Source organism: Odocoileus virginianus, chromosome 8 (assembly GCF_023699985.2).
Source record: "Odocoileus virginianus isolate 20LAN1187 ecotype Illinois chromosome 8, Ovbor_1.2, whole genome shotgun sequence".
Classification (NCBI taxonomy): domain Eukaryota; kingdom Metazoa; phylum Chordata; class Mammalia; order Artiodactyla; family Cervidae; genus Odocoileus; species Odocoileus virginianus.
The window spans coordinates 70,096,983-70,119,345 of NC_069681.1; the positions used below are offsets into that span (position 1 = coordinate 70,096,983).

General features: G+C 35.0%; 1 protein-coding gene across 8 annotated transcripts in view; it reads right to left on the reverse strand.

The window, feature by feature from the left end:
- PSPC1 (paraspeckle component 1) overlaps window positions 1-22,363 on the reverse strand; it is an 85,457-nt gene that overhangs the window by 28,247 nt on the left and 34,847 nt on the right. Inside the window, exons 7-9 of one of the 8 annotated variants that reach the window (XM_020900546.2) lie at window positions 17,940-17,997; window positions 14,270-14,439; window positions 11,612-12,083 (exon numbers count right to left, since the gene is read on the reverse strand). The exons of 4 other annotated variants lie outside the window; for them this stretch is intronic. In XM_020900546.2, coding sequence (XP_020756205.1) covers window positions 11,898-12,083; window positions 14,270-14,439; window positions 17,940-17,997 — 414 coding nt within the window. In that variant the 3' untranslated portion in view covers window positions 11,612-11,897. Of the gene's footprint in view, window positions 1-4,292; window positions 4,344-11,611; window positions 12,084-14,269; window positions 14,440-17,939; window positions 17,998-22,363 lie in introns of those variants that run through there. 3 more of the 8 variants (XM_070471626.1, XM_070471627.1, XM_070471625.1) reach the window with 3 other exon arrangements.

Sequence of the window (22,363 nt, forward strand, 5' to 3'; positions counted from 1 at the left end):
CTGCCTGCAGGTCCCCAGACTGTGGGACCCCACCCACTCTTCATACCCTGCCCACATTCATCTGTCTTCACCATAAAGTACCTAGTGAGAAGACTTACAGAAGCCAAAATGCAGGGACCAAGCATTATCCCTAGACAGTTAAGTTTACTATATATAATCTAGAAACATTTCAAAACAACATTTCAAAGACAACCCAGAAAAGCAAACAATGACCAAAAGTAATTTTTAAAATCCCCAGAATCCATCCAATTGGACAGTAATGTTAACCAAAAAACCACAAATAACGGAAGCAAACAAGTGAAAACAGGGTGCAGTGAAAGGGAGCCAGCAGCCTAAATCAGGGTATGGAATAATGACTCACCCTTGAATAGGAATTAAAACACAAAAGACCAAAAAAGAAAAGTTTCTTCAAATTGCATATTACATGCTTTTTCTCCTCCCAATATCTGCACAAACCAGTATCTCAATCTCTTTTTTGATACAGCACCCAACTTACTAAACAAAGCCTGAGAGGAACAACTATTCCCTTCAAAAGAGAGCACTACTGAACTATTTCTCCTGGAAACCATAACCATGGAGCCACCTTACAGTTGTCACTGGAGGAATTATCAGCATCAAGATCTCTGTCCACTGGAGCACACATGACGATCACGCTCCCTGATAAGCTGTTCTGGCCCACTTGTCCCCTTCTCTCCAGGGCATACCAATGCCACGAAAACAAGAACGGAAACTTCAAAAACCAGAAGCCTTTGGTTGATACTCAATTAGAGAACACCAGACTCTCCTGGAGAGGACAATGGCATCCTGCTGCCCTTTTTCATGAATGCCTGGGGCTCCTCCAGCACCAACCTCCACTGCACGGGGCTCAGCCACTCACAAAACTGCACTGAGAGCCTTTTTAAGTTAAAACTCGTACCAGCAACCTCACCTACCCAGGCTCCCCTCCGTCCATCCCGAATCACTCCCTTTACATTCTCCCTTCTTTCCCAGCTCCTCACTCTTTCTTTTTAGACATATTTCTATAGATGCATGTAAGGGCATATAGTCTCCCAAACTCTATTACACACAGGGCTTTGCTCAAAGTTCTGTTTGTTCTTCTTGCTCTAACTCCCCACTGTGATGACAGCTAAGAACTAGCCAGTTCTCACCACGTTTCTCTCACCATTCACCAGACTCCAAGCTCACAGCAGGCAGAGACCAAGTCTGTTTTCTTCATTATTTACACACAGGCCAAGACAAAAGCTGCTTAAAAACTATCTACTGAATGAATAAGCAACTTGGGAGTCTCATCCACACACATGAGCTGCAAACTCTCAAGTCTATGCCATTTCCTCCTGGATATCTCCTCAGACCAGTTCAGTGCCAACTGTGCCATGATACTGGGAACACTGATACAAGATAAGTAAAAGGCAGGTACAACAGACAAACAAGCCCCACACGCTGACGAGGTGACAGGAATGAGAGAGGTGGTCTAGTTCTGTGGGGAAAGGATCCTCCTCAGAGACCCAGGGAGACAGGAGCCATCTCAGGGCTCAGTGAGCAAGGGCAGAAGGACGGTGGGACAGAAACACGAGAGCAGGTCAAATAATGCCCATGGCCGACAAGACAGCAGGGGCTCTGTTAAGACAGAACTACTGCATCTGGCACAGGGCAGGAGCCTTTTAGAAGAAAGCACAGAACATTACATGGAGAATAACTGCAAGGACAGTAAAAGCAGAACCAGCTTGAAGTATACTAAGTCACCTTCAGTGATAAAGGACAAGGCTTTTTGAGCTCAGATAGAGAAGCTTTATAGTCTTTAAAATCCCAACAAATCACTGTAGGAACTCAAATCCAAAATATTACAAAACCCAGTGGATAGCCATTCTCTCCCTCAAGCAGCTACAGCCCATGCTCAGTCCTGAGCACTTACCTTCCATGGCTCAGCAAACGGCATCACCACTGGCCCAGCACTCAGACCAGATGCCACAAGGTTACCAGCACCCTAACTTCCTGCTCCCAGCAGATCACTGCAGTCGGCCCTGGGCATGGGCAGGGGGCTGGTTCCAGTACCCCCTCAAGACACTAAAATCTACTATAATATGGCAAAGCATTTGAATATAAACCATGTTCATCCTCCTGTATGGTAAATATCTTTAGATCACTTACAATATCAAATATAATGTAAATGTTATGTAAATAGTTGCCTATGACAAATTCAAGTTTCAATTTTTGGAACTTTCTGGAATTCCCTACACCCCCACCCTCACCCATCTTTTCAATCAACTGTTAGTTGAACCTGAATACAGAATCCAGGGACACAAGGGCCAACTGTGGTCTCAAATCACACTCTATGTGTAAAATGCTTGGCTGGAATCTAACAACCCTCATAAATACTAAAGATCCTTTCAAGGAGCATGTGTAGCTGGGGAGGGGGCTAGGGAATCAATGGTCTATGTGATCCCCTGGCTTTCCATTTATGACTTAGCCTCTCCTGTCCTGACACCCCCTCACCTCAAACTCAAAACTTAGCAACCTTTACTTCTTCCCCACCCTGAATCCTGGCCCTGGACAGCTCCTTGTTAACTGCTCACTGCCCCAGAGTCCTCTCTCCAGCTCCCACCTAAAAATCTACCCTGGGCAAATACTTACTCACCTTTAAGTCCTGCTCAAAAGTGATCACCTTAGTGAAGTCTTCCCAACATGAGTGTATATTCGCTTCTGGGTTTCCAGAGCACTTCCTAAATGTTTCATTACTACCAACTGGCCTAATAAAGTTTGCTTAATCCCAAGAGGGCAAGTGCCATATTTTGTTCATTTTTGTATTCTCATCAGTGAATACAGTCTGTACAGTTGGTGTCATTCATCCACTAAACATTTAGTAAGGACTTGCCAGGAACTGAAAATATATCACTAATTGACAGATAAGGTCCCTAACTTTCTCAGAACTGACATCCTAGATTAAATGGAGTAAGTAAATGAAGAAAATTTCATAAAGTTTTAGGAGAAATCTTACATGACGAAGCGTCTTCAGGAGTTAAGAGTAAATATTTTACAAAGAAGGTATCAGGTAGATAATATACAAAAGTAAAGGGAGTAAAATGTGTATCACTACTTCCTGAGAACTGGGAGCTCAGCCGCGCTGGCCACTCCTGCACAAACACCAACTGATCATACAGGAACGCTGTCCCACCCTTACACCTCATGGTGAGCATACACTCAGCAAACCCTCAACCTCAAGTTATTCTTTCTAAAAGATAAAAATAAACAGATTTATAACTACAAACCATGTAACAGGATTCGAGGATTACAATCATGTAAGGAAAATAACAAAATTTGACAGTTACTATCCTAGATGAGCATTTCCCATAAGAAAAATAATGCAAACAACAAAAGAAATTCTAAATGTCATAAAAGCAACACTGAAGGGGAAAAAAGCAGCAGGTGAAATTAGCTTCATAGTATGCTTTATTTAACTGAATATAGTCAAAATATCACCAATCCAACAAGTAGTCATATGAAAAGCTGAGACAGTTTATTCTTTCTTCATACTAAGTCTCTGCAATTTTGTGTATATTTTACACATCTACTTCAAATGGCAAATTTTCTTCAATACTTATGTATTAGGTTTCATTAAACTTAAGATGCAAAAGTAAATTCACATATCCAAATTATCCAAATATGCTTACTACTGCATTGATAACCGAATTTAAGTTAATTATAATGCAATTAAAACCCAGTCCCAGCCTCACCAGTCCTGTTCCAAAGACTCAGCAGACCTGTGGCTGCCACAGGGAACAGTGTGGCTCCCACAGTGGATTGACTGTGCCACTTCCTCAGTCGCAACTCTGTTTCATCAGTACAGACTACATTTAAGAGGTTCTGTCCCTTTATTTCCTGAGATGGTCATTTCCAGTCTACTTGTCTAATAAAAGAGCTATCATTTTCTCTAGTCATCTCAACCATCTGTCACTGAGTGTCTTCAGATCTAGAATGCAAATGCCAGGGAGCTGAGGGCAGGAGTGCCTTCAGCACAGCTGTCTCTGCAGTACCCAGGCTGCAGGACACTACTGCCAATATCCAACTGCTGAAACCAGTCTTGTTTACATGTTGCTAAATTATTTAGTATGTATATTATATGGATATGACCTATTTAAAAAAAAAAAGGATGACTAGGTATGTTGTGTCAGGCAGTGTTCTTTCATATTGTTCAACTAATTACAAGATAATTCAAATTATCAGATCTGTATTTTTAACCCAGAGAAATCATCCAGTCATTGTCTAAAAGATCATAATGTAAATAACTTGGCTTACCTTATCTCTAACACTTGAAGCACAAACACTAGGATATATATTTAGTCTTCCTGAAATATAAACACATTACATTGCAAAGCAGAAATTAAGAATCTGAATAGGTATTTTCTATATTGTACTTCACAGCCCCCCAATTTGGAACATGTCATTTTCCAAGAACTTCTGATCTTCCTCCTACATATAATTTACAAGATTTAATGGCTCAAAATAAAGGCCCATTAAGCATAATATACAGCTAACAAGCAAAAAAAACAAGGTCTCTTAAATTTTCCTAATAAATCATTATGCATAAATCATAAACCATCTGCCTAGTGTGGGAGACCTGGGTTCAATCCCTGGGTCAGGAAGATTTCCTGGAGAAGGAAATGGCAACCCATTCCAGTATTCTTGGTGGAAAATCCCATGGACGGAGGAACCTGGTGGGCTACAGTCCATGGGGTCGCAAAGAGTCAGACACGACTGGGCGACATCACTTTCACTTTCAAGGACTGCCAGCCACAGGACTTCAAGTCAAATCTTGGCTGAAGAAAACTAGCAATAAACATTTACATAGGAAAAACAAATATATCTAGAAATCTATCCATATAAATTTGCTTTAAAAGATGGATGAAGCATTGCCGTGCAGACTAACTCATGTAGAAGCAAGAAAGGAAACCTTACACCACCAGACAATTTTTGGAGGTCTTGTGAGATTAAGCAAGACCAAAAAAAATAAAGAAAACATAAAAAAATAAAAAATAAAAAAAAATAAAAGATGGATGAAACAAAGCTTTCCTCTCATTGACCTTCATGAGAATTTCTGTTTGAAAAACAGGTTAACAAGCCAACTAGGATAGGAGTTGAGCCTCTTAAGTTCTGGACTCCCAAGGAGCAAGGAATCTGACTCCTTAATGGGGTCTGTGGATATGAGGGCTTCCTAGACCACAGTTAACACTCCTTCCTAGAGTCCACCCATTTCTGGCTCACACACACAAAAAGCTTGGTTGAAGTGGATTTCTGGTGTCAGGGTTATTAGTCTGGAAGGAAGCAGGACAGAGAGGCACCCAGGAGACAGCTGGACTACATGAAGAAACAAGTCTCCACACCTGTTTTCTACGCACAGATATTCTTAATTAACATATACCACAATGTTCTAGAAACTATATTCCAAGATATTTAGAAGGCTGCAAACCAGGTGATTATTTCTTTGCACTAACATAGTCACAATTGTTTGGAAGAAACTATTGTTAATATATTAACTATGTGCTCTCATTATGAACCAGTTTGATTATTTCAACATACTATATAATTTTAAATAGATTTTTAAACCACATATTTACGTAGCATACATCACTGTAAGGTCTCACAAAGCAGGTTGTAACTCTAATCTTAAAATTACTTAACAATTCTCATTTACTAAACTGCCAGGTGGGTATCACTAAACGTGTAATAAGAATTGAAGCTGCAAAGCAAAAGAAATTACATTTAGTAAATACATGCATGGTCTGAGAAGAAATAATTTATCAAAACTTTATCTTCAATCTGGAAAAGCAAAAGATGAGCTCACTTACAAAAGCCATCATTTCATCAAAATAGTATCATTCTATTCATATTCACCAGGATGGGAAGCAAATATCAGCAGTTTTCTAGAACCTTCACCGGTCATCTGGCACAAGCACATTCAAATACACTGGCACAAAAACAAATTGTTACACTGTTTCAACCTCATACTGGTAAGGATGGTTGAGAATCAGTTAAGTAAAAAAACTTTACATTTTCAAAGTGTGTATTTCTCTATACGCCCTCTTCACTTTGAACTAACTAGCTTTATGAACACACACACAAGAAAATCCTACTTCAAAAAGAGTATTATGTTTAAGACTCAGCATTCAATAGCCAAGCCATAGCCTGATAAGAATAACAGACTTTTTGCAGTTCTTGCCAGTTGGCAGAACCTGAGAAAGCTTGAGAGTGTTTTGGATTCTCATGATTGGCTAAGGGTTCTACTCAACATACAATGTACCAGGACAATCCTCTATGCCACCACCACCAAAAACCACCAACCAGAAGAGTTTCTGTGCCTCTTCAGAGGAACACTTTAGAACAGAGGTTTAAAAGTGGGGTCCCCAGACCCAACATATGGATATTACCTGGGAACTTGTTACAAATGCCTGCTGTTTAGCCCCACCTGAGACCTGCTGAATCACAAACTCTGGAGTGGGGCCCAGAAGTCTGTTTTACTGAACCTCCAGGTGATTCCGATGCATAATTAGCCTGAGAGCCATCAATTCAGAGGGACATCCACGGCTACTGTAATTTATAGCAGGGATTTTTTCCCCCACTGTTGTATCTCAATGCTGGAGAAGGGTCCAAAATACAAGAGGACCTCTCAATACATAACTGGTACAACAAATATAGTGAAATTCTCAATGACAGCGCTCCCATAAACTCTTTTTTTCTTGTCATAAAATGATATATTAGATACCACACCATTTATCTCTCAACCCAGTTTGCTCAGTTTGCTAAACTGTTGGCTCCATAGTTATTCTGTTTAAAATATTCTAACCACAGGCATAAAAATGTAAATATTTTAATCAATTCAAAGAAAGAACATTATAGATTAAATAACCACTGAGCAAGTTATTACTGTTTATAACACTAAAAAGGTCAGAAATTATTAAGAGAATCACTATGTGAAGTTGTTTGACATCTTTTTAGTACATAAAGAGAGAAAAAAAGTCACACTTGTAAATCTAAGCAATGTATCATATTTGATATTAATTTACATTATCTAAATTAAAACATACCTTGAGGAGAAATTAACTAAAATCATCCTGGCAAAATGTACAATGAAATAAGATGTTTTCTCTATTCTTATATATTAGATAATATGAATAATTTGCAGAAAATAATTTAAACAAGCATACAAAAATAAAAACATACATAACTTGCACAGAACATGGCAAGGATAAACATACACAAAGCTTCATTCACAGAAGCCTGGATCAATGACACTTCGCAAAAAAGATGTCAGAACTCGAAGAATGTTTCTTAAAGATCCACTGACAAATATGACATGAAACATTATAGATTCCTACGGCTTTTTATACTATTTCATATATAGTCTACCTTAAACTGAGATATATAACACATAATAAAAATGAACTTGATTCTGTAATGACGATTTCAGAGCTAGAAACAAATTCCAGGTATAAACATCAATTCCAAAACCTTCAACATGCCATTTAAGACATGCACTTACATTTACAGAACCAATCAACACAGGGTTCTTGTATTTAATGAGTAAATTAAAATCATTTATTTTTTATCCTTTTTAAAAATGTAAAGAAAATTTAGAAAGAAAATTTCACGTATTCAAAGTATATACACTTCATTCTACCTAATCCTAACAATTCAAGTCAATTTTTACACAGAAGTGAACTGCGTGCAGAAGTGAACTGCGTGAAACTTGACATTTTACTTAGAAGCAATACCATCTCTTTTGAAATTCACTGCTTTAATTCATGATGACAAATTGTAATTTTAATGAAGATTTTTAAATGAACAGTCAACAAAATCTGAATAGAGGAGTCAGTAGTTACAACACTGATTTAAGCTACAATACAATATACTTGAAAAAGAATTTTTTAAAATACGCATTACAAACTCTGGCTACATTACTCTAAGAAATGTGATGTTCTTCATTTAGAAAATGAAAGTTTCTCATATTGCAAGTATCACAAAAAAAAAAAGTACACACTGCTAATCCCACCAGGTGAATAAAAATATACCCTAATAATAGGTTTCAACCAAAAGGAATCCTTAAAGATATTTATAATCTAAACATGATTTTATAGAAAAAGACAAAAGGTCAAATAATATTCCCAAGGTAACACAGCACTTGGACCTTTAAATAAAGATTCAAACTTCAATCAGTAATAACGTTATTCAGTAATCAAGACCCTTTGAAACAAATACCCTTTCAAGATATTTTTTCCTATACTCAGAAGATAGTGCTATTGATTTAAAAAGAACTAATGTAATATACAACACATAATCCTGATTTTAAAGATCAGAAAACTTTTTAAAATATCAGATTCTATAAAAATAGTGAAATTCTTCACCATTTTCCCAGAGTGACATTCTACAAATTACTTAACCACATTCAACCAGGAAACTGCACGCAGACTTCATTATACACACTGGAGAAAACCAGTATGTTATACTACTATGTTTCCCTTTTTTAAAAAATTTAGTAATGAAGGGTACTGGAAAGGAAACAACACTCTTGAAAAATATAAAACTACTGTTAATTTATTTAACCATTATTTGTTTACAATGAAATAACCCATGCTGGGCTACATATACTACTTAAGAGATGGCCTGGCTACTTACTCTGAAGTAGCCCCGACCCTGACCCCAGGAGTTCTTGTGGAGGAGCATCTAACCAACTAGGAAGTAAAAGACAGGGCAACATTTACAATGGTGAAATCTAGGATTCAGGAATGTGCCTTATTCTTAAAAGTAAATCTGACTTTAAAATCACTGTTATGCTCTCAAATTTCAGGAATATAGTTAAACATACTACTACATATTATAACAAAACTCTTAACATACCAAAAAACCCACATTTAAAGTATCATACTACTCCCTAGTAAAGTGTCTTTTTCTTTTCTGACTAGTGCCATTTGACACTAAATATCAAAAATTTTTAAGGTTTAAACACACATTTATCACATTCTTCCACAAACCATCTCCATTCAATCACACATTTATGTTCTATCTCTCATTCATAATCTAATTTGTAATTATAAACCCACCCCCTAATCATTAATGACTATTAATTCATTGTGACATTTAGCAGTTATTATAGAGTTTACACGTAACACCAACTTTCTGAAACTTGTATGTTCGACAAGTACATTTCTGAATAAAATGTGACAGCATAATTTCAATTAGTATTTGAGAAACAAAATCCAATTCAGATACTGTCAATGTTGACCACTGTTCTATTAAATGGCAATTCTAGGTAAAACAAAATACTGTAGGATTCAAAACAAATATTTAATATCTTCCAATGAATGCTCAGCACTGATTTTAAGTATAAAAATCCAAAAACTCAAAAATAACAAATTGAGCTTTATGAAATACAAGTGAACTGACAGCTTTTAAAAAACAGAATCTGTCAAGAAGAAAATGAATACATTCATTCTCAAAATAAAAACGGAGAAATTAACAAAATACATTGCTAAAATAAAACAATTAGGAAAATGGGATATTCATTTTTATTTTGTGCATGTTAATAACAGCATATGAAACCTAAATCATGCAGACTTTAAATGCAGTGTTTCAAATCATTACACAAAAAGAAACATGTTATTGTGATGTTATACTACTAATAATGTTTCATATTATCTTTTTAAGAAAAGAATTATGGGAGCATGGATGACAAAATCACACTTATTTAGAAAAGCTAACACTATTCTTTATTTTTATATCTACAAGTTTTAAGAAAATGGCATTCAAATGTCTTCCTTGGTATACTTTTCCACAAGGAAAAATAATGACTGAGCCATAAAGTTGTTTAACTGGACAAAAACACTAAAAACTTGAGTAACTAGGAGTTCACAGATGCTCCACTTGACTCACTCAGAAGCTGACTGTTCCCAGGGTAAACTTGGTAAGAACTGGAACAAGGACTTTCTCGATGAAGGGAAAAAGCTGTGTAGAGCTCTGTTCTTGGAGCCAGAATGAGCCGGACACTAGAGTGTTCAGATTAGGGCATCTCTTTGTGCAATGCTTTCAAATGTTCTTGAAAGAATCGTACAGAATTTCACAGCCTTGGCCAAAGTTAGCTTGGTATTAACATCAAGGACAAAGTTTCTCCCAATATTAATTCAGTTTTGAAGCAAAATACAATACTAAAAATTACCTAAAGATTTTAGGAATAAAAATACAGATGACGGGAAAGGTATATTCAGGTGCAGCAGATATCACTTAAAAATTATAGCTGATGTTACAACTCCCCACACTGCAATTAATGTCACAAATCATAACAAATTACACCCCTTGCCAACTCACATTCACAGAAAATGTGATGAGAATAGTCTATTATTTTAAAATCTCCTTATCGTGTTTTCAAAGATTTGCCAAAAACAATAGAATGTCGAAAATTTTGGAAAATAATTCCATCCATATTGTGTCTAAAAAAATAGAACATAAAATAGTACATAAGAAAACTCTGATACAAAAGCATGCATCTCAAGCATGCCTTATACTCAACTGCTTTTATGCAATCTTAAGTAACCAAACTTCTTTCAAAGGATGCCTTCCAGCAAAAACAGAAACCATGCCTGGGTAATATTTATATACTGCTCACTTTTTTAAAGCACATTGTTCTTCAGAAAAATGCTAAAAGCATGGTACAGTAACACACTGAAATGTTACATGAGAAGTAACTGTGCTACAACCAATGCCTGATGCCTTAGAATTGTGGCTTAAATACATGATTCCTCAAATGTAATTTTAAGTTAAACATGGCTAACATAAAAATTTAAATATAATGAAAACTCTGTTTGGAATAAAAATCCTAATGTGATGTTTCTCCATACTACTGAAAATCAATCTTCAAAACATAATTGACAGGAAAGAGATCTAATCTGACTGCCATAACACTCACCACATGAACCATATTTCTAGGAAACAAGCACACCTCGCCTGTCCGACAGCAGAGCCTCCTGAACATTCACGGCCCTGCAGTCAGGCTACCTTGAACATTTCTGGAAACAAACATGCTCAAGAAATGCACAATTTCTTTTAAATAGCACAGCAAATTCCCAACTAACATCCTAGCTAACGCTATTTATTGATTTTAAAGAAAATTTTAAGAGTAAGATCTAGATATTGACACCAAATAAATAACAGCCGATAAGATTAAAAATAGATATTTTATAAGCACAAGAGATTTGCCTTCAAACATTTTTTTTTCAAGATTCAAAAGATTTATTTGGAAAACTCAGCACAAGACAAAGATATCCTTAATATTCCTCCTCAGAATATTTGAATATTCAGAATCTATATGAAATGTAGACAGCAACTCTGATTTCACAGGACATCAATGGTGCATACAGGTGTAATCCCCACACCCTCCCTCCCCCGCGTGCTACTCTGCCCCTTACTGACATCAGTTTTCACTAAGCTATATTCAGGGCAACTTGCACAAACTAAAAAGCAGAAAATCATTGTCATTTGTAAATGGCTGGGGTTAGTTAAAGCAATCAAAAGTATTACCATTACAGCAAAATTTAATAAAACTGTAAGAGAATACCACTAATAACAGTTTAAAATTATCCAAGATGATTTCTTTATTGAGATTAACTACACAGAATTCACAGTACTGTGGCATACTTATATTTAGCTAAAGTCACAAACACATTTGAACATTCACAATGATGAGTATCATCATTACCATTCTAATCTACAAAGCTTATGAATAAAGAAAAATACAAAAACTTCAAGTATTTAAAAAAAATTTTAAGTCTACATACAATAACAATAAAACTTTTATTCTAGGTAACAGGTAAAAGTTATTTTTCTCCTCTAAACAGTCATGAATAAAAGACTGTCTAGTATCTACGACGCTTGTTAGGGCCTTCGAAGTTGGCCCCTTGGCTCCCTCTACCAAAACCACCAGGACCACCACTAACAGGACCTACGCCACTCATCGGTGCTTGAGGGGTTTCAGAACCTGTTCTACTACCCATAGGTGATCCCATCTGAGACGGTGGTCCTTGCGGAAATCTATCATTGTGCTATAATACCACAAAACAAATGTGAAGTCCATTTGGAACACGCCAAATATAAGTGACAAGAAAAATTGGCACAATCCCAAGTGGTGGTGTCATGAAGTTCAGCAGAAAGTCCAGCAGAATCAGGATCACACATAGAAGGAAGAAAGGAGCAATTTAATTAGTTACTATGTTTTAAAAATAAAAAAATAAAAGAAGCATCTGAATGAAGAGTTACATTTTGCTAATGCTATGTCCCCAATTTCATGAAAAAAGAACTGATTTTACAAAGTGAATGCCATCTTAAACCTAGTTATTATTTTACTGTTCTGATCTCTCTTTTTATTTATTTTTCTCTTGGCCATGCCATATGTGGCTTGTGGGATCTTAGTTCCCTGACCAGAGAATGAACCCAGGATCACAGCAGTGAAACCACACAGTCCTAAACACAGACTGCCGGGGAACTCCCTCTCTTTCATTAAAGTTTATACTGCATGTAACAGTTTGGTTAATAAACGTACTGTGTTTTAAAAATGAGAGACAAAACTGAGGAGCAGCATCACATTGTTTGAAAAAGTACTGGGTTGGCCAAAAAAGTTCATTCAGGTTTTTCTGTGCCATCTTATAGAAAAACTCCAACAAACTTTTTGGCCAACACAGTAAATATTATAAAAATTTCAATATAATGCATTTAACATAGAAAGTACATATAAAAACAGTTATAGTTTCAGTATGAAAACTTTCAAGGTGCTTTTCTATAAAGACTATTACTGGGAAAATAGTTTTTAGAAGTCAACAAAAGGCAGAATTAAACACAAATTATGTATTCTGAAAAACTTCACAGTAATAACTACATATCATAATCTCAAAGGTTGGACAGAACTCCCTATAAGCAGTAGTAAAATACCACTGTGAAAGACTAAGGGGGATATTTAAATAAACGTTACCATTTCTGTGTGAAGTAGAGAAAAGCAGACCTATTACTTTTACTAAGTCTCTGCTGATTACATGCTACACAAAACTTTAACCGAAGTATTTTTACAAGTTTTTACTAGCTCTCAGACACTTTACTATGAAATTAGCCTCCAATGAAGGACACAGGTACATTGATCAGTATGTAACACCTGATCTGATCACAGTCAGTATTATGTTACTGCCTCCTTATCTGTGTAGATACTCATTTTAAAAACCTGTTAGCATATCCAGTTTGTCCAAATTCTTAAAGGACTATATTTAAAATAAATAAAATTTAAAATAGAATACTGCATCCATCAGTTCTAAGACCCGCATTCACTGCTTGCATCTCTTGAGATCAGGAGGGTTTAGGGCTGATGGCAGGTCTGAGTCTTAACAACAACACCTTCTCTTTCTCAGTAGCAATGCTATCTTCTATTCCAAAACTGAGCTTCCTTTTTCAAATACACAGTCAACTATTTCCCCTTTCTTAATGTTACTTAGGACAACCATTAACAAAAACCAAATAAGAAAATGTTTTACCAATATAAAGTCTCATTTAGATAGTGACAGACTTTAAGGGAAAAGAAAAATGCTATCAGTCTTGTCACTGATACTTAAAATATGAAGTACAACTGAAAAACGTTTTTATAATATGTAACCCAGACAAAGATAGCTTCACACTCTCAAATCAAGATATGAAATTGCCTAAATTTAGTAATAAATGTAACTGAAATTACTAAGTCTATTTAGTGAGAAAGCAATATCAATATAACTTTAAAATATACTTTAAAACTTTAATGTAAATTTTTTTTACAGTTAAATTCTCTGAAATTATTTGTAAGTGATCTTTTTAAAAAAAGAAAACTGTGTTTCCATACATATTGGGGCTTCATACCTCACCAAGGTAAGGAATTCAGAGGAGAACACAATCACAAAATACTAGAATGCACACTGAATGCTGGTTAAGAGGTGTATACAAATGAAAATCACTGTAAAATGACTGTAATTAACATACACATCTGTTATACACTCATATACAAAAGCATGCCGTGGATCATAATCCTAACTCTTGAGATAATAAAAAAATGCCTCTCATAAATCAAAATCTAAGTTCATAATATTACCTTTTCTTCATTGGACATTGATCTTTACTGACAAAACAAATGATGCCAAATTATGTCAAGTGTGAAGTTACCTTTGGGGCAGAAGTAAATTCTACTGATATAATCACAATAATGTGCATGATACATTACCACTGCTCCATTATCTGGCATCATTGGAGTTCCCATATTTGCAGCTCCTTCTGGCCCCATGGCAGGACCAGGACCCATTGGCGGGCCAGGAATAGTTCCTCTGTTGTTCATATTCATACCCATCATTGCAGGAGGACCTTGGTTACCAGCAGGTGCTGGGCTAAACGCATCTACGCAAAACAATCTATACTTAGAGCTGTCCTATCTTAGTTGAGTAAACATTTAAAATTTAACAATACTTAGGCAAACTATATAACAAGAATACTATCAAAATCATTTTACTTCCTTAAGAATGGGACACTCAATTATTGACTCTGATAGAGCATTACATTTGCTAAACAAATGTACATATAACAAATGAGGAAACGATCAATTATTTTATGTCTGAGACTATCAAAGCTTGAAAAGTTTTCTTTAAAACATCAGTATTATTTGCTGTAGTCTGCTTTTTAACCTAATTAATACTCCCTTATGAGTGAAGAAAGTATGACAACTGTCTACCGGTTTAAATTAACAGCAAAGGATTAGCACTTACAAAACCACTTTTCTTATAGTTATGACTAAAAATACTAGCATGTAAACTATACTAAATTGTGATGGGAGAAACCACATCCTCATATATAGATGTCTCTGTGTGTGTGTGTGTGTGTGTGTATGTGTACATAGTGTGGATGTGTGTGTGTACATTATACACACACACACACACACACATATATATATATATATAAAGTTGACTGTAAACAAATTGACTTTTACATAGTTATTGAACATCTCCCAAAATTACAGGAGGTACTTTTTATATAGAAATATGCAATAGAAACAAACTAAAAAATTGAAATGACTCATCATGACAAAACTTATTTCTAAAAGCAAATGCAACCAAATACAGATAAAATATTGATACAGCTATGTGAATTTTTTATTTGACATACTGACATTCTGGAAATGAGAACAGTCAGATACCTCAAATTTTTTTTCATCAAGACATCCATCCACCTGCCTCATGTTAACTACAATAATGTTTAAGCTGTAATACAACACTTATAATGGCTTCAAATACATTTTTAGGTATCCTCTTGGAACTTTAAAATTTTTTAAACTAGTTATACTTATCTTAAAAATTCATGACAAAGACTGAATTTTCTTCTAGTATTATCTAGTTAATTTCATGACATTCAGAACTCAATTTCTCAATAACACATTATAATAGGAGTGGAAGTTGTCATTCAAATTCACAATTCAGTATCCAATGAAGCTCAACTTTGCACAAGGCTGAGTCCAGGAGCAGTTGAGGGAGGAAGTCTGACTTCCTGTTGTCCCTGGCAACATACTCTGTGGCTCCTTCTGAACCCAATTCCCAGACCCCAACCACTTCCTGGAAAAGAAGTAGTTCCTTAATCCCAAAAAGTTCTCACTAGTAAATCTACACTTGAACTATCCAACAATGTTTCTATTCCCTTAGAATAGCTACAAATCAAATTTTTACTAGACTTCTACAACTTTTCCCACAAGCAAAATGATTAAGGGCAGAGGCATGATCCAGGAGGAATCCTACCTCAACTTTCCCCAAAAAGAACAGATCGAGGATTACGGTTGTTTTTGGTTTTTTTTTCTCCCTTTAATAAAACATAATTATCACACCTAACTTCTAAGATACAATACAACTAATACAAGTATGGGTATAATAAAATAAAAGAAAAATATTTTCAATTATCAATAGTTGAAGTACTCTTATTTTTAGTAATTATGTTCTTCTACCAGATGACTGTAGTTAGACTAAATGCAAAGATCTAATAAGGAATGTTAGAATTATCTGGTCCCCTGAAAAGCACTTTTATAAACTGTGTTCCACGTGGAGTACATAACACACCAGAAAACCTACTGTCACATTTCATCTATGTAACTTGAGAGAATATGACAATTTACCAACTGAACAGTGACATTCAATGCATGATAAGGACTTAAAAGTCATAACTCTCACTTTGAGGATAAACCCTCAATTTGAATAAAATGTAAAGAGGAGAAAATTAAATGGAGTGGATGTTAGGGGAGCTAATTAAGTGTTAAAACATGGTTATTTAGTGAATAAAATGCCATCAAAACTTTTAAACCTCTTAAATTCCTAACTAAATAAGAAATCTAAAAGTATATTCTCCCATTTCTTCTAATAAAGTTGCTCATCAAATCAGACTGCTTTCATGGTCCCTAAAACATCAGAAATATTTCAAGTTTGGTTCTGATGTTAATGACAATCTAATAATTATAATGGCATTTCAAACTACCTGTAAATGGCATTTCAAACAACCTCACACTGAAAATCCTTAAATCCACCTAGATTATATAATACACCAGTCCACAATTCACTCTGAAAATGATATAAACACTCAACTACTTGTATATCACTATACCCTCAACTGTACTACCTGATTTAAAATTTCTCATGTACTCTTGGTTCTCTCATGATTTTTTTCATGTACCACTGTACTACAATTGTACTACACAATTAAGTTCTTTGGGTTAAGGGCCATGTTTTGTGCTTCCTTTGCATCTCAGAGATGGTCAATAACTAGTTTCTTTGCAGATAAGAAAAATAACAAAAGGAAACAGCAGTTGTCTTAAATGATTTAGATTAGCTAATTGGCAAATGGCAATAAACTGGCATGGTGGGAAGTGGTCGGTCATGGAAAATGCTCGATCTACATATTAGATGCTTTCAGATTTCTTATTCCACACACCGTGCATACATTCTAAGCGCAATGTGGATCTCCTCACTCGAAGTGCACCTAACGTACTGGAGTGTTAAGGTGATGTAATCCTTGCAACAGTATGTACATTTGACTTATGTAGATTTAAGCTCAGCTTCTGTGAGACAATGTGAAACTAATATATAAAACTTAATTATCTAAATCTCAAAGGTATGACAGTTAAAATTTAATAAAACTTATGAAAACACCCCACTTATGCTTCTCTTAGCTTATTTACTTGGTATTGCTCCCCTTATCACCTGGGCAGACAAGCAATCAATATTAAAGTGCTACTATGAACATTTTCTTAGAAACTTCACATGAATTCTAAAGATATACATGAGCTTAAATATGTAAGATATATCTCATTTACTTGACAAGTCACACATGTCTCCAAAGAGTACATTTCTGTGCACGATACTGTGGGCTAGGGAAAATAAGTTAAACATTCAGTAAAACGAATAAAAATAGCTTCAAAGTAAAGCAAAAAGTTATATTAAAATAGAAACGTATAAAATACTCTCAAGAAGTTTAAAGACACTGTAACTCAGAAGCTAGCAAAATTCTAACACCAAAAAGCCAATTGCAGGGCATGGAGTTTGATTTTTAAAAATACAACAACATAGCTATATTATACCATGTGATGACTACAAGTTTCAGGTTGCTAAATCAAAACCTGTTTACAGGTTTCTTTCGTTGCATCTATTAAAACATAATACATTTTTTAGCCTTCAAATAAACAAAATAAAATTATTCTTCCTAGCATGTATTTTAAATATACTGATTTTTTTTCTCAATAAACGTAGAAAATTTCACCACTTACAAATGTTGGTTTCAAATTTTGTTACTGACATACCACAAATAGCATGTATAGTTCCCTGAAAAATGACAAGTAAGTGACAGAAGCCTGTGCTTCAAATCCCTACCTCCCATGTTTATTGCTCCACGGGGACCCATATCACCCATTCTCATTTCCTGTTCTCTCTGTAAGTAAACATAGTTGTCACAGTCAACCTATCGATCTTAGGACTTAACATTTCCCATCTAAAATTAAAAAGAAAAAGATAAATTGGGACATAATGTTCCATTAAAATTTTAAATTTCCAACATCATTTACTTAATAAGAACACTGAAAAGAAACTTCACTCTCACAGCCTTAATTAAACATATTACAAATGGTTAGGGCATCCAATTTATACTTCTATATATTACCAGTGAGTAATACATAAAATCTATTACATGACATTTTTAATGTTATTCTTCCAAGAGATCATAGACACACGCCTAGATTCTAGAAGAAGAAAAAATCTAGTAATAATAACTAAGAAGACCAATTATTTCTCCCACCTAGGTCTCTAAAGTCTTAAAAGAGAAATGACCATTACCACTTTCACATTCAAATGTATTCAAACGCACAATACAGCTGTGGGGCCCTAAGCCAAAAATAAGGTTATAGACAATTTTCATTTTTGCAATACTTTAATTCACCTTTGCATTGTTCTTCAAGTCCTCTGGTATTATTTCACCAGGTTTTTCAGATATACCATAAAGTCTCCACTACATACAAGCAATTATTGAAAGCTCAACATAATATTTCTTCCTTTATCTGAATTAAGAATTTTTTTAGAAACTGAAATAAAGTGTTATCACACAGTCATCAAGTTCTGAAACAAAATGCTCTTGAGGTTACCTATGACATAAAAGGCCACACAAATGTACAAAACATCTTAAGTTTCAGTACAAAAACTATTTCCTAAAAACTCATTTACCAACAGTTACATAGAACTTCAGTGAAATCTCTAGGTGAAATTACTCAACATATTGAATTGAAATTTACACTATTATTTAATGATCTTTTCCAATACCAGACAAGTGTTACAAATAGCAATCATAAAAAAATTCCAAGTGAAGTCTAAATCTACAGAAAGCATAATCTTCTTACTTTCAAAAGCAGTTTTATTAGAACGGGTTGGTTTTAAAATACTAGTGAAAAGTACCTATAAAGCTAGAAATGAAGGAAATAAAAAGCCTATAATGGAGAAACACTACTACGCAGCAAGTCAACTGCCCATCTAACCTAATGTAGGTGCCTCTAAAGCTAACCCATAAGGAAGCTACGACACAAGAAAAACACCACTTACATAACAGTTCCATGAAGAAATGTTTCTCATTGCCCAGAAAATCTGAATACTAAAGCTTTCTCAAAGTAAATGTTTAACTTTCCAAAAAATAAATTTGTTTCATCATAAAACATTTGACTGTTAACAGGTAGTATTACTGACCAGCAAGAAAGCTAGACTATTTTATAAAACTGATTACCAATTAAATCATGTAATTCTGAAAATATAGAGAAAATACTATTCTATAATCACACTTCACACTATTATCAATAAATTAAGCCAAGCTCTCATTTCCTCAGCGTAGAGCCTTCTGATAACGTGTGGACTCTTTCAGCAAACCCAAAATCTTAAACGTTATTATTTACAGGAGCTACTTCTTACAAAGAGCTGGCTGCGCTCCAGTACCAGAGTAAAATACATGGATTTTATGGTCCCAACATGTTGGAGGTAACAAAGGTTTAACGTATGTTTTTACTCTTGATTTGCCTTAACTAAGAAAGACTAGGTAGGCAATAGCTAATCACTGACAGACAGTAATTATTAGTCTCACTGAGACTTCAATTTTCAATCCCCCTATATATTCCAGCACCCATTCTCAATGCCTGCGATTCATGGTGGGGCAACAGAGAATCTTTTTATTGTTTAAACCTCTTTATGATTTCAGCATTACCTGTCACCTTCCGAAACAGTGTTTATCTTTATCATTCATAAAATACTTTTTAAAAAACGTATTAGTATGTTTCCTTCATTAACAGAGTTTTGTGGAAAGCATATTAACATACTGAAGAGATCTATGGTTTTAAGTCAACTATTCAACAGAGGCCAAAACAGTCCCCTTTTGATGCTCTGTTATAAACTAGTTCCAGTTCTAAAATATCTTTAAATGAGACAATCAGAATGTCATAATAGTCTAAGGTAAGCAGGTCATTGGGTTAGAGTAACAATTCATACTATGTATTACACCATTTTTCACTAAAAATGCACAATTTGTTATTTCCCTAAAGAAAACTGCTGAGTACTAGTTTACATATAGCTATAATCACAAGATTAAGAAAAGAGATAATACAGATGACAGATCAATTTTTAACTAATTTAGAAAAAGTAAAATTTTCAGCTCCATAGTCATTATTTTAAGGTTATTGTAATTACACTTTCTATAAACCCACTGCTACATACTTCTAGTAAAATGCAAGAGGCAGGGATAATATCTAAGGGTAATGTCATCAAAAGAAATTAGGACAGTCCTTCTCATAACTTGATATATTGAATATCAATAAGGAGAAATCACTTGAAGTTCACTGTAACTATGTACCCATCCAAAAACAATACAAAAGACCCTCACCGCTTCTGCAAATCCTTCTATTATATTTTAAATTGGAAGTGATACATGTGATATTTTTATAATACAAAGTTTAATGACACTTTATTACTTAACCAAAATTATCATGGTTTAACAGGCAACAACTTATATGTAAACAAAATCTCAAAAGATTGCAGTGCTATATAAAAGGAGAAAGCTAGGACGACAGTTTTAATTAATTCAACAAATCCTCACAGCAACCCTATGAAGTAAGGTCAAATGTCATCCTATTTTAGAGATGATAAACCTGAGGCCCAGCATTGTTCAATAACTTATGTAGGGTCATACGTGTAGCAAAGTGGTTGAGCTAACCTATAAAAATCTGCCCAAACAGAGTTCATAGAGTGCCTTCTTCACAAGGCACCTTCATTCTTCAAGAATCTCATTAAGGACTAACAAAAGGCAATGGTTTTTAGTATGTTTTTACCATATTATTAAGAAGGTGTTCCTTTTGATTGTAAGAATTACGCATATGTATTTTTGAAAACTGGTTAGTGAAACATGCTTAAATACACAGTTGACCAAAAACAAAAGTACAGTTGATCCCAGAGCCATACTGTATCAAAGCAACAATTCATTAACAAAAAGTTCTCAAGATGTGGTTCATGGAGTGAAAAGATCTCCCAAGACGCACCCAAGATGTGCACAAACTCAAAGCTACTTCATCAGAACACAGTTCTGGGCTTTCCACTGAAGACACTCTAGGGCATGATGCAAGAGCAATGGTGGGCAAAAATCCTAGTGTTAAGAGCACAAAGCAAGGCATCTGCACTCAACTTTTACTAGTAATCACTGTACTCTTCACATTACAATTGCAGTTAAATAACTTCAGTCATGGCCTCCTGGGCCAGAGCACATGGAAAAGACTAAAGATTAGACTGTAAGAAAAGAAAATAGAAGCCACATTTCAAAGACCTGTATTTTATTTTCATTCATTGTGGCTGAGTCAAGGCATATGGGATCTTAGTTCTCCAATGCAAGACCAATGCAAGAGTGGAGTCTTAACCCCTGGACCACGAGGAATGTCCTTAAAGACCTGCAGTACAGGTACAACATGGGTCAGAAACAGCTATCAGTTTGTTTCACAAAACATCTCTGAATTGTGCGCAGTTACTTGGTTGAGTAGGTCAGAACCCTGTCACGAGACAGGTGAAAGGGAAAAAACCCAGTCACAGTATTTTCTCTAGCAACAAATGAGATGTGGTGATCAGGGCAAATGAAGCCTATCAAATGGGTGACATCAGTCAAAAGACAATTCCGACCGGGCTTCAGAGACGCAGCACACCAGTTTTTTAAAAAGAGGTGTCGAATTTATATGGAAGGGAAAGTAGACTATGGCAAATATATGGATGAAAGAAATGTGAGACGACAAGCAACAACAATTACAGCTAATATTAAATTTCTAAGTGACCAGACAAAAGACAAGGAATAGAATGCATGATTCTTCTTTGGCCATTGTGTGGTACAGTCTTATTTCCAAATCATGACAAACAGTATTTACACTTGTATAAGAAGAATTAAGATACTTTTTTTTAAAGACACTTTTTTATATTAAAAAATAATTTCAACTATGAACACCTGGATGAAATAGTAAAACAGATTAATTTTATGAACTTTCTATCTTTAGGTACATGTCTTTAATTATTCTATGCAACAAAATAGATGTCTACATTAAGAATTTCTGCTGCATTCTGAAATAGGGTGGGTATTTCAAGAAAACCACTGATGTGAATGGGCTGCAGCTGAGTAAGACACATTTTCTTGAAGCAAGATTATTACTTGAGACAGCATCTGACAAGGAAATTACTGACTTGTGTAATTTCTCATGAGTGGTTGGTATTAAGAAATGTGACTTATTTTAATTTTGTAT